The 15,071-nt window shown below is 21.9% G+C and overlaps 1 protein-coding gene across 1 annotated transcript; it reads left to right on the top strand.

The window, feature by feature from the left end:
• Positions 1-7,821: 7,821 nt before the first annotated feature.
• LOC105362673 (uncharacterized) lies at positions 7,822-11,823 on the top strand. Its single transcript, XM_011500156.1, has 3 exons — positions 7,822-8,340; positions 8,798-9,133; positions 11,359-11,823. Exons 1-3 carry the CDS (start codon positions 7,839-7,841, stop codon positions 11,769-11,771), a joined length of 1,251 nt encoding a protein of 416 aa, XP_011498458.1. The 5' UTR covers positions 7,822-7,838; the 3' UTR covers positions 11,772-11,823.
• The last annotated feature ends 3,248 nt before the right edge of the window (positions 11,824-15,071 follow it).

Here is a 15,071-nt window from a genome sequence, read left to right as displayed (position 1 = left end):
TATAGTTTTCCTATATTGTTATTGAAAATTATATAAATTTACTATGATCCATTGTTACTTATTATACTATTCATTATTAACGATAATAGTACTATAAAATAAACATAATAGAATGTAAAATGCTTTTAAATAGTTAACTGCACAAAGATAGTAAATAACAACTTGTTATGAAATTAATCAAGATTTACCTTTATTTAAGATTTAAGATAAAATTTAAGAAATATTTACCTTTTTGAAATTGTAAGTATGAAAATAATAAAAAAATACGTTGCGGATAAAAATCTAAAATGTATATTGTATTACTTAATTGTATTGTATATTTGAATATTGTATATTGTATTATATATATATATATATATATATATATATATATATATATATATATATATATATATATTGCATTATTTAAATATATTGCTATTAGATATGTAGTATATTATATGTCTAGTAATATTAATAATATATGTATATTGTAATCACTTATTTATATAATATCTTAAAAAAAATGTTAATATAATATAATATAAAACCATAAAAGAAATATTTGAATTGCTATTAAAAATTTTAATATAAATATGCGCCTACCAGAATCTTCAAAAATTTCCTAATAGCGATTCATTAAGCAAATACCGGTTAAAAAAATGATAATTGTTTTTATGTTCTTGTGTTAGGCGAATAAAATTATAATATATAATCACACTTATAATGAAATTGTATTTGAATTAATGTGATTACCCTAATGTGCATATGTATATAAGATTGACGGATAGCTCTGTGTAAATAACAATTTTTTATGATAAACCGATCTGGAAATATGGAAAGGATACTAACATCTATATTTTAAAAATGAGAAATTAAAATTCACAATAAGGTTTTTCGATATATTTACTTACAAATCTTAACAATTAGAAAATATTATTTAATAATTTATTATATCAATTTTATAATGTTCGCACTAAATTTTGAATGAAATAATAATAATAAAAAAGAAAAGAAAAAGAAATAGAAAAAACACACACACACACAAAATTCCGTTGATACGTACTATTTTGTGATAGAATTTATTTAACTAATCATATCATGATACGAATAAACTGTATTAAAGAATATATTTAATATGTATTCCATTACAAAATGAATGTAAATTAATATGTATATTTATGATAATTTATGAGATGCGTGATTGTAAAGTATATTGTACTTGGTAGTTATCTATATTTTCTTGCACGAATTCGAAATTTATATCCGCAATAAATAAATTCCACTCGAAGTAAACGAACAACCTTTAAAATAAGCTATTTATCTAATCTGTTACTATGATCAATTGATCGTCAATTATATTTTTATATCTCCTTTTTACATCAGTATAGATATTTTATTGTTATAGATATTGATGCATTAATGATGATAGCTTACTTATATTCTTTGATCTTAATATGCACATTATCAAATAACAAAGTAAATAATGCAAGCATTTAATTAATAAAACAATTTGAAATATTGATCGTTCTACATAAAACGCCATCACAATATTTTTATGTTTAAAATGTAAAAATAGATATGTAATACAAAAGTATTGTAATAAAAAATAATAATAATAATAATAAAAAAAAATATATATATATATATTAGTGTATAATTTGGATTATGTATTTTTCTCTTTACTCAATTATATTTATAGCATCACATTTACATTCAGCTTTAAAGTAATTTGTAGATTAGAATTTAATACGTCATGGTTCTTTGCCTGACATTACTGCACGAAACTACTTTAAAATGAAAATTATTATAAAGAAAAAATTATACATACAAATAACTAATAAATAAAATTAATACAATTGAATAATTCATAATATAAAAAAAAAAATTTTAATATTCCATTGAATGCTCAATTTAATAATTTTACATAAAATAATTTTTAAATACTTACATTATTCATTAATAATAATTTCATATAATAATTAACTGTACAGTTTTTAATTTTATAATAATTTGCATTTGAGTATATTATTCATTCACACTTTCAGCAAAAAAAAAATATATAATATTAAGCAAAATTACAATTAATTCTCAAGAAGCTCATTTTTATCATAATTTATTATGCTTTTCTATTGCGTTACTATTTTAAACATTATTTATTCTGAAATTACATTAAAATTATAATCATTTTCATAATACACTAATTTGTTCTGTTTGTATAGCATAAATTATTCTAATTTTAACAATCGTCGGGCATGATTTAGTATTTATCTTAATCTCTTAATTATTATTTGAAAATTTACATGCCATTATTTATATATTATTATTTATACCATTATTAACATTAAGTAAATATAATTAGATAATTAAGAATTCTAAACATATTTTTGTGAGTAAAAAGTGTTTAACGTTAGTTATATTAATAAATTAATATCGAAAAATTTACGAAGCTTAGAATATATTTTTTTTATTATGTAACCTGTATCGAATAGTAATATATTGTCATAATTAATTCAAAAATTAATTAAAAGCTAGTATTAGTAATATATAAGCTATTGACTTATATAAGAGTTTTGTTATTAATATATAAGGTTATTAAGAAGTTATAGAATTTTATTTATAGTTATCAGTTTCAAATCATATATCACCGCAAATTGCATTGAAAGTGAGCTTCGAGCACTTCGAGAACAATTAGAATGGCTCCTATTAAACAGAAAATAGTTGTAGAAATCTCCTTTTCTGCAAATTTCCTTGCAAATCATTATATTGTTTCAATTTTACAGTTTTTTTTTTTTTCAACTATTCTTATGCAAATTTTTTTGACTCAATATTATTTAATGACCAAATATATAATTCATATTAAATATATTTTTTTGTGTGCAAAAATTTGTTTTAGTAAAAATCTAAATTTAAGTTCATAAAATGATATATTATATCATTTAGTCTTTACATAAAAACATATATATTTATATACTTCATATATAAACCGAAAAATCTATAACGCAACGTGTTGTTAATATGGAAAATGTTAAGAAAATAAATAATTGTATCTTCTTTATTTATTACATATATAGATTATTTCATCCACAGTATTCTTACACATAACTATACATATTTATGTCTTTAAAAAAATAAATAAATATTGATGTTTTATAAAAACAAAATATAAATAAATAAATATAAATATATATATATATATATATATATATATATATATATATATATATTCTTTTATTAAATACCAAGTTTGTTTAGTAGATTATAATCATTTAAAAATCGGTAATATTAATGTACAAATAAAAAATTGAAGTGTTCACTTTAAGTGGTTAAAAATAAAAAGTGAAGCATTTAAAATGAAAAGTTGCATTTTATAATATAATCACTAAATTTTACATCAACAATTTTTAGAAAAGGCGGCTGATGAAGCTATAAATAAAATACATTTACTTATTTGACTGTGAACTTAATTTGCATTATTGGTGTTTGCATAAAAACATTAGATAATTTTTCAATCTGTAACACAATTGGGACAATTCTATTAATTACATTATGTTATCTGATCATAAAAATAAAAAAAAACTTAAGCATATTATGGTATTTAAAAACACTATTCTTATAGTGTACTCGTATCAAATTGGGATCGACTTTACAGTTACTTCTTAATCCCTTAAATTATGAAATACAGAGTTATAGTGTTCCGTTTTCTGATGTTTCATTATATAGTTTGACATTGCCTCAAACAAATACTTTTATTACAACGTTGAAATTCGAATTACATGTAATTAAAGTTCTGTTAAATTGTTCCATAAGCATCTTACTTCGTTTAATTTGCTGCTACTGACACTTGTCAATTGACTATTTATTAATATTTGTATGTTATCGTTGGAATTATTAGTAGAAATAATAATGATGATTTATTTAACGAGAATTAGAAAATAATTAAGCAACATAAGATTATGTATAATATGAAATTTTTCTTTATAAAAATTTGCAATATAAAATATTCTATGTTATATTTAAAAACTAAAAAAAAAAATTAAATAAATTGTATTGTTTTTTATCCATGTAACTAGATTTTAATATTCATAATACAAAGAGAAACAATAATGACTGTTTATAATAATAAAAAAAGCAAAAACTCTAGCGTTATCAATAATATTATTGTAACTTGATAGTTCAACAGTTTTCAATGTATTTTAGAATAAAATATAAAATACTTTGAAATACTTTTCAAAATATACTTTAATAATAAGAATGAAATAGATAGATGAATATAATATTAAAAAAGAATTTCAATAATTCAAATTTTATTCCGACATTTTATTTCGTACATTTATTCTACGGTGTCTTAACTCGGTGAGTATATAGTATTTTATAAATTAAGATATATTTTATAAGCCATAAACATATTGCATATAACAATTTAATTTCTTGTGAAATAGAATGTGAATTTATATTTAAACTTTTAATATGAATTAAGAGAATAAATATGAATTACTATGAAATAAGAGATTAATTACATAGTAATAAAATTAATTCTACCATGTAATATATTTAACACAATTAACAATATTTATATATTGTTTAGCATGTTAATCTAAATAAACATATAGTAAATTTATAAGCAATTAACTTAAATGTACTTTTTAACAATATTGAGACACAAAAAGGAATAAAGATAACTTATAAGCAGCTGAGGATAAATGTATTAACATTTGATCGTACGATCAATGATGTTTTACCGATATCTATGGTAAGATTTATACGAATATTCGAGTCCAAAAATTCATCGATAGAAGATAAATAAATATCGTTTCCACTCATATTTTATTACGATCGTCAAATAAACATTTTTTTAAATTAAGATTAATCATTTGATATAATAAATTCATATAATAAATTCAGTAAATATATATTTAAAAACTACTCAAATCCTTTTAGCTATATTGCACATGATTTACATGTATAGACATGTAATTTTATTCATTATGCATGTATTTAAAAAAAAAAAACAAAAAAAAACAAAAAAAAACTACATATACAACTCATAATATAACTTTGTGGTTAGTCTATTGTATTTCATAGATTTATAAGGAAATTTATGTAAAGAAACCTAAAATTGTATCATATTCTAGATTTGTTTTAAAGTGGAAAAAATTCATATACTGCGATAAGTAAAAGTTTTAATGTTTTAGATAAAAAGTATTTAGGAGATTTACAGCTTTAAATATAAGAATTTTGCATTTTATTAAAAATATTAATTATACGTATGTTACTTAAAATTTTTCATATATAACTACTATTATGTTATATCTACTGTGGCCTACCGTATACCATCAATATTACTTTCATTATAAACATTAAACATTATCTTTTACACATTTATATAAATATTTATAAATTAATATATACTCTTCTTTTTAAATTTTAATAATTAATCGGCTATCAGTTTCAACACATAAATTTTAATATATATAATTAAAATAGACATCAAATTAGACATTTATATAAATTTTTGTTAATATAATGACCTAATGTTAATGATAGCGAAATATTCAATAAACAATACACGAAGCAGTTCATACTCTATAGTGTTTCAAAATACATTTACAACAAATAAAAATAATACAACAAAGACAACAATTTAAAAATGACCTTTTTATTTTTTTAATCAAGGACATTATATGTATATAGATAAAGTATTTAATAATATACTTTAAAATTGTTAACTGCCGTATAATATTTTTTATAAAATTTAAATCCAAGAATGGATAAACATTATTTTTCCACTCAAGTATTTTCAATAATTAATTCCCTTATTTCTTTGGTTTGAAAAAATTGCTGAAAAAATATTTTACATTTTTAATCGTTGACTTGTACAAATTCTTTAAATGGCATTATTTTTAAAAATTTTCTTTAATTTATCATTGTAGAAGATTGAAAATTGCTTATAAAATAAAATACTAAACTAGTACACGAGCTTTTTCAACTACATACCTTAAACCTCAAATAATTAAGAAGTAGGAAATTCTTCAATTATAGTCCTTTTGCATTTATACCAAATGATTCTGCTATTCAACAAAGAACTAAAATTTCAAATTTTCAAAGATATCAACATTGCATTCACTCATAGAAATGCTTGATATTTGAAAACCCTATAAGAGACTGATTATATTGTTTATAATCATAAATTATTATATTGCCAATAATTATGAATATTTGCTTAGTTTTATTCAATCGATATCAATATCAACTGATAATCTCAAAGATAGGCATTTTAATAAATAGTAATACTGAAATATCATGAAATAATCTTATAATTATATTAAAATTCGAAAACAAAAGAACTTAATATTAAATTCATTCAAATTAAAAATTACTAAAAACATGGGTCAATTGACATTACGAGCATTTGATTTACTGACGTTCGATGTCCAATTAGTAAGATTAATGTCCTTGTTAAACAGATCACTATCAATAATAATATTATTATCTATATTTAATTAATTAATCAAATCAAAAAAAAATTAATTAATCAAATATATTAATTATTAATAATATTAATGATAAGTGATAAAAATTGTAATTAAAAGAAAAAAGCTAAATTCCCTTTATTATTTAAATAGATATTTAATAGAAAATATTACAAGCGTAAAAAAAGTAATAAAATTGCAATAATAATTTGTAAAAATTTATATATTAAAAGAATTTCATAAGAATTATGAAATTCAGTATATCGACTATATGAATAATTTATTAAATGAAATATATAATTTTGTATAGGTATTAGTATAACACATACATATTTCTTCACTAATATAATGTAGTTTTAATTATTCTTCAACGCTGAAATAATCTTTTTATGTACTCAAACTTTATATCTTTTATTGAAATATCGATTTTAATTAATTATTATTGATTTAAGAACAGCTAGGTATTTTATTAGTAGAACAAATTTTTTTATATATTTCTAACGGTGATACTTATTTGCTTGTCTAAAGAGTAAATGTTATAGATTTAAAAAAATTGTACTAATACCCCACTTCTGACAGTGTGTATAATTTTTTTTAAAATTACTTTATAAATTCTAAAGCGATTATATAAACTAAAAAACGAAAGATAATGTAATTTGAGAAAAACAATGATTATATGTAATTATCACGTAATTAGAATATTTATATATTTTTCAAATTAAACGTTCCTTAGTAATTGCGTATACACAGACACGCACGCACGCACGCACGCACGCACGCACGCACGCACGCACGCACGCACACAATGATATTGAATTATAAAGAAATCTTTAGTTATATTTTTAGAAGATCAAATGCCCTGCGTTAGTTTATTGGGAAAGAACAAAAAGAACAAAGCGTAAGGTTAATTACTATCTAGTATATGTGATTGAGCGAGAGCTAGAAAAGATATTAATATGTGTTAATTAAAGTATTTAAATGGTGATATGAACACACAAAGTGAGCAATCCTACCAATGATCTTATAGCGCGAGTACCATTTATTATGATGTGGTAGTGGAGGGGATCGTATAAAAAGCCTCAATAATTATATATACGATAAAATATGACATTGGTTGTGTCGTGCACTTATGTCTATGCCATTAGTACGAACGATACTGTTGGATGCAGTGAGTACTTTTTCATTAAATAAACATTTAGTCTCTTTCAATTTTATATGGCGATAGCGAGTGATTTGTTTTTGTTTTAAACCATAGTTAAACTATTGTCTTTATAAAGCCCATTTCGTATTAGCTACAATAGATACATAACTTACAGTATAACGAAAAGATATTTACAGGGTATTAAAAGCAAAAAAAAAAAGAAAGAAAAAAAAAAGAATAAAAAAATGTCTTTGGGTGGCTCAGCCACGTACTTACAAGAAGGTGAAGTGGTACTACGTGATTTACAAGGTCTCCTGAGGAAATTCTTGGATGAGCAAGTGATTGTTGTCAACTTCACAACATCGACTTTACTACCTAAGGGTGAAAATTATGGTAGCACTATATTGAAAGTTGAAGCTGTGATTAAGAGGAGCAAAGAATCGTCGGAGGAAAATCTGTCGCTAGTAGCGAAAATGATATCTCTGATAGAATTTCAAAAGATCCATTTAAATAACACCAGTTCGTTTATGAAAGAAATATACGTATTTGAAAAACTAATACCCAGTTACAGAGCATTAGAGAAGGAAAGTGGAATAAAGGATAAAGATTTATTTGATATATTACCGAAATATTATGGCGGAAGATTAAATAGAAATCAAGAATTGCTTAATGAGGCTGACGAAGACGCCGTTTTATTGATGGAAAATTTAAAAGTGCGTCATTTCCATTCGATGAATAGACAACAAGGTAGGTCTGCTTGTTTTGTATTAAATGTTTTGTCCTTTCAAAAAGGAATTGAAGCAAATTAGTTAATGAACTGATATTTTATAGACGGAAAATTATGAATATTAGTTAATTAATGCTGCATCCCTGATTTATCCTTTTATCAAAATAAGCCGACTTACGTATAAAAATAACATAAAACTACCATTCGTAGCTCGAATATTTCTTCTTATCGACGACATCGTCGATTTGAATTTGAATTTTACGGCATTTTAATTTTGATACTTAATTTTAAGTCGACTACTTTACTTGACAAACTTCTTGTGCTCTAAATTTGGACAACACGATTCTTTCGACAAGCTCATATTAATTTATTCACAACAAACAGCTTGCCATAAATTTTTCAAGATTTTGACGTTTTTCAGAGAATGTAAAAATCCAATGAGTACGTAAACTAATATTTGCGCATTGTTTTTGCAAGGTCTGGATTATTATCATGCGAAACAGGCCATCGATCAACTCGCTCGATTCCACGCTTTGGGCAGGGCTCTTAAATACAAGAATCCGGCCTTCTTTGAGGAGGCTACCAAAATCATAAATGTTTCTCCATTCAAAATGTCGACAAACGAATTCAACGACATTGTCCAACATTTAATCAATATGATTTGCACGGATTCGCGAATAGCCAAGTACAAAGACAGACTTCAGAATTTAATCGACATAGGCTGTAATTTCATTACACCGTCCGAAATTAGCGAACCCTGGATAACGTTCGCTCACGGAGATTTTTGGGTCAACAATATTATGTTTCAAGAAGGTAATAAATAATATCGTTAAAAAATATCTAATCGAGAAAACGCATCGATAAGCAATAATATCTTCAGCGCTATCATCATCATCATCATCATCATCATTATCATCCTCGTCGTCGTCTTTCTTCTTCTTTTTTTTCTCTCCCTTTTTTCTCTCCCTTTTTCCTTTTTCTTCTTTTTTTCTTCACAAAACTTAACAATACTCTCCTTAAAGTGTATTTCAAAATATTTCATTTATTTAATTAATTTTAGTTATTTTAGTTATTTTAGTTATTTTAGTTATTTTAGTTATTTTAGTTTATATTATATTATTTTATTTCATTATTATAATATTATATTATATCATATTATTTTAGTTCAATTAACAAAAATATACATAAGAATAAATAATAATACAAGTTTCTTCGTTCGTGTTAATTTATCTCATTTCGGATTATTTTATTAATTACATGGAATTAAACTTTGTAAATTATCTTCGGATATAAAAGAACTAGTAGTATTTACTATATAAAAAAAATTTACCACGACTTACATTTTTAAATAATTATTTATATTCATTATTGTGTAATAAATAAAACATAAAATAATTTTTACATACCGGGCTAATGCAATATTGGATTTCTTATATTTTACTAAGAAATAACATAATTATAATTATTATTCATCTATATTTTACATCGAATATAATAAAATACAAATATAAAAATATATACTGATCAATGATAAATACGAATAAAATTGCTCAATTATATGTATCTAAACGCTAATGAATTATACAAATTATCAAATACATAAATCGATAATATCCTTGATATTATTATTTTAATTTAATAATTAATCGTGCGCGTAGAGTTGTTAAAGCTTCATTATAATTGTACTGCAATTGATAAAATTGTACTAAATTGAATACTAAAAATGCTTGCATTTTATTTTCACGTAGCAATATCGTTTTCTGCTTAGGCACAAAATGATCCATTGCAAAACGTAATGGATTTCTTTAATGTACCTTTAGAAAGGAATAAAATTGAAGTAAAAAGCACGGCATTGTTACTGAATATTTTTGATCAAAGTTACGCTCGTGTGATCAAATCTATCATTACTCTATTAATCTATCAAAACGTAAATTCTCCGTTGACTCGAGTCTACGAAAAACTTGTGACACATGTAATAATTTTAATAAAACTCTCTGAAATTATTAATTCTTATATCACTATGATTTATTAGCTTAAATTTTTTATATTCTCTTACATATAGTGAGACAATTCATTTAACAAAGTTGGTTGAATTTTTTTAACCTTTGAATTGTTAATATAAATGAAAATTTGAACAAGTGTACGTTTAAAAAAAAAAAAAAAAAAAAAAAAACTTTTTATTTTTCAATATCTCAAATTATTATTAATCAATTTCACAATAGATATTAATACTTTATGCTGTAAGTCATAATAAAAAAATCTTGCACTATACAATTTGCAAGAGAATCTCTATAACAGACTATAAAATTTTTAAAATAGCTTGCAATTCTGAGCGATCTGTGGATAAATACTTATATACAGCCTTTGTGAATTTCTACATTTTATTTTATAATCAATTACAGTTTGTCGATATTTTTAATAAAAATTATATTTTAATATTATCGTTAAATGTAGAGGTCTTGAATTAAAATGATATAAGATACTCTGCTATTTAGTTAATATACAACATTTACAACTTTATACAAATTTTACAACAATAGTTACAACTTTTCTACTATCAATGTATTTTTTCCCTATTTAACATTGCATTTATATAAACTTTGAATAAAAATATTATTTCAAGTTACAATAATCATCATTTATCAATCGATAATATTTAGATAAATGTGCTCATTTTATTAATTATTATCTCTTGATACTCGTCTCGATTATTTAAAATTCAAAACAGAAATTCTTTTTTTTTTACCTTCGCTTCTTAATCGTCATTGATATTTCACTAAACACTGTCTCTAGCATTGTAAAATTAATAAAAAAAATTAACAGTTTAAAAATATAAAACTGATATTGACATATGAACGCTTAATTATTGAAATGTAATTAATAGTTTTTCTAAAAAAAAAAAAAAGTTAATTTAACAATTGAACTACATTATTTTACTTTTTTTTTTTTATATTTCGAATTATTAAATATGATATTATTGCATATTTTTGTTCTTATAATACACTTGTAATTTGTACAATTTAAATTTTTTTCACCAGAGAGCAGCAATATAAAGAATATCAAGTTCGTTGACTTTCAGCTAATGAAATTAAGCAGTCCACTCAACGATATTCCGTATTTTATTTGCGGGAGCGTCGATATTAACACCATAAACGAGCATTTTGACGATCTTTTGGATACTTATTACACTAAATTCATAAAAGTATTAAATTCAGTTCACTGCGATGTTTCACCCTTCACAAGAAAGACTTTTGATGAAAATCTGAAATTACAAGGGCAAGCAGAATTATTACATTGTTTGCTAGCGGTTAAATTTTTTACTATTGAAATATCCAATGAGCTCAATTTGGACGACTTGAAGTCCTCGATCATAATGAAGGATGCATCTAATCTGTTCCTCGATCGCTCGTACACAATAATTTCCAAATTTATTGAAAAAGAATGGATTTGAGATATAAGCAATATTAGGTAATAAAATTATTCATAAAGAATAGCAGAATATATTTGCATAGAGTTGTTATTACTTATAACAGGATATATAAATAGAAATATAAAATGTGTTTGAAAATAATAGTATCTTAAAAATGATTGAAAGATCATTTTGCTTTAATTAAAAATTTTTTCTTTTTTTATATTATTACTTTAGAAAATCAAAATTAATAACAATATTTGAAAAACAAAAATGCCGCTAAACAAAAATGTTATAGAGTATAATTATCATAACTATTTATACATACAACATAGGTCTTGTATTGTAAAAGTTTTTAATATTTTATTATATGTTTTCGAGTAAAAAATATTCAAATAAGTATCTCTTAAGTTTCAAGTTTAGTGCAAGGCGAAAACGGTTTAAAACTAACGATGTTATTAAAAATTTTGCAAATGTAATCTATGCTATAGGAGATAATTAATTTAATATATTTTTTTATAAAGCATTATAATTTGTAATTACTGACTCTACTTTAAAAAAGTGTACATAAATGTAAATATATATTTATATGCATTTAAATTCACTGCCTACACCTATGCGTCCGTAGCTGTGTACGGATGTATGCGGATGTCAAAAAATGTAAAAAATATATATTGTCTATTTAATGGCAAAATTACTTCATTCGTTGAATTTCGGTTTTATTTACTTCTTGATATTATTTATTTTATTTGTAATTATTATAATAAAATAAATGAAAAATATATTTAAGAGCAGTAAGAGCTGTACTAATTCCAAAATTCCTTGTAAAATAATAATTGAATTTAAAAATTAAGTCATGTCGACAAAGAAACATATCTACATATATAGATTTAAAAAGATTAAAATTTAATGTTAGTTTGAAAATTTGTAAAGAAAAAAAAAAAATAATGTCAAAATTTGGAATATATTTTCATGGAGATTTTTGTAAATATTTGTTGTACATTTAAAATTTATGAGTAAATAAATGAAATATATTCATATTAAATAAATTATTGTAATTCAAATTCATACACTGCACACGATTTAGAATATTTACTAATTTAAAATATATACATTATTGGTTATAAAAAGGCTTTAATATAAATCTTACGTATTTTGATGAAAATATTGATAATTATAATTGAAAATTATATTATAAAATGTTAATGACTAACAAATTGATTGAATGTTAAAAACAAATATACTTTTACTTTTCATATTTATAGTATACACAATACATATGTAAAAAATTCCAATAAAGCATCAATAAACAAACATTGTTCATTATAAATTAATATTGTAGTAATAAATTTAAATAATCTATATAATTGATGTACTCTCAATAATTATTAATTATTCATGCTTCACTAATTTATTTTGAACATTTGTCATTTTTAATTGTTCATTTATCGTAAAATTCCTACAAATTTTCTTTATTGGAATAATATTCAGTAAACATTTCGTAATTATGTCAATGAATATAAACATTATATATTATCACATTAGCGCATACTATAAAATAATACATCATTATTAATATTAAAATTGTCATTATATAATCAATACCTCATAATTAAGCTATTTATTTTCAAATTCTATAAAAATTTCTTCAGTAATGATAAAGTAATTTGAGCTTCTTAAAGTATAAATCCTCATAACTTTTTTTATAATTTATATAATTGGCTTTTATAATTGATTAAAAAAATCATTAATTTCAACGTTTTAATTTCATTTATAAGTATTTGCTTTTGCGATAAATTTATCTTAAAGTGCAATACACGTTACAAATATCCAAAGCCTTGCAATATTAACATATTATAAACCTTTGGCATTCAAACAGAATAGAATATCAATTAATCGTAACATTTTTCAATGACGGCTACTAGAAATTATTATTAACAGTATGATAAACCTTTAATATAAAAATTTAGTGCCAATAATTTCAAAAATAAACATTATAAATATATATTTTCATGATTATGAAAGTTTTAATAGTATTTCACTATTAACTTTTAGTCTTAATTTATTATAATTATATAAAATAATTTTTTCAAATTACTAAGGTTAAGATTAAGTTTCTCAATTCTTAACACTGATTTTTCAATATATTCTTTCAATAATAGTTTGCAGGTTAAATTAATAATTTTATTTTATATAATTTGATGCTCATGGCATTAGATATTTTTTTCAAATAGCTAATTAAACTTTTAGATAGAATTTTATAATAAATTAAAATTTTAGTAGAGAAATTTCTTTGTACATAATGTATTCGATAATTCGTTAAAATATTAAAAGAAATTTATACTTAAATGAAGCTTCAATATTTAATGAACAAAGTAAAAATAATGTTAATTTGAATGAATTTTTTTTATGTAATTGAAGTAAATAATTTGATATGTCTCATTCTATTTAACCAAATTGAGAAAGAAATATCTATAGATATTCTTAAATTAATTCGTATTTTTCATTTTTTTATTTTTGAGTTTAAATATATATATTAATATAAATGTAACAAAATACTATATTTTCAATAATACTTGATTTAATAATTTATAAGCTCATAGTATATAATTTTTTACAAAGAAATTACATAAAAATTTACAAATAGTTTTTCATATTTTCGTTAGTTTTGGATTATAAAGAAATATTTGGAACTTATTTACTATTGGTCTGTTAAGCCATTCAAAATCTGAAAATTGTTATTATTAAAACATCTTAATACCACTTATACTAAACTTTTAAAAATTATCTCTAAAAGTACTAATATGTAAGCATTTATTTACTTCGTACAATATTTGCAGTTGATTATTAATTATTGATAATTAATAGCCTAGATCATGACAAAATTAAAGCCTTAATAGTTATAAAAAGTTATTATTATAAATGAATTTTGTCTACAAATTTGTTTTGAGACATACAATTTTATTAAATATTATGACAATCAATTGACATATATTTATACCACTACTATTCTATCTATGTTGAACAAAAATTTTTTAAACTAAAATTATAGTTTAACATATAATAAATTTGTTAAGCAAATTTAATTGATATATATATAACTAGTAAAAATTAAAAGATAATTAATGGAAAGTTTTATTTTCATACACAATATAAGCATGGAACACCAATTACTTTTATAAACTATATATACTAATTTTTTTAACGTACACTATCATTTCTTTTAACTATTTTTTGTAATGTCAAATATATTATTAACTTCTAATACTTAGGAATTAATATATTTTATATTTGAATTTAATTTTTAAAATGTTATTTTTTTTATTAGTCTTTAATATTTAA

This window comes from Ceratosolen solmsi, unplaced genomic scaffold, assembly GCF_000503995.2.
Source record: "Ceratosolen solmsi marchali unplaced genomic scaffold, CerSol_1.0 scaffold41, whole genome shotgun sequence".
Taxonomy (NCBI): domain Eukaryota; kingdom Metazoa; phylum Arthropoda; class Insecta; order Hymenoptera; family Agaonidae; genus Ceratosolen; species Ceratosolen solmsi.
Note: the sequence above shows the minus strand (reverse complement) of the source record. Positions and strands in the feature narration are given on the sequence as shown.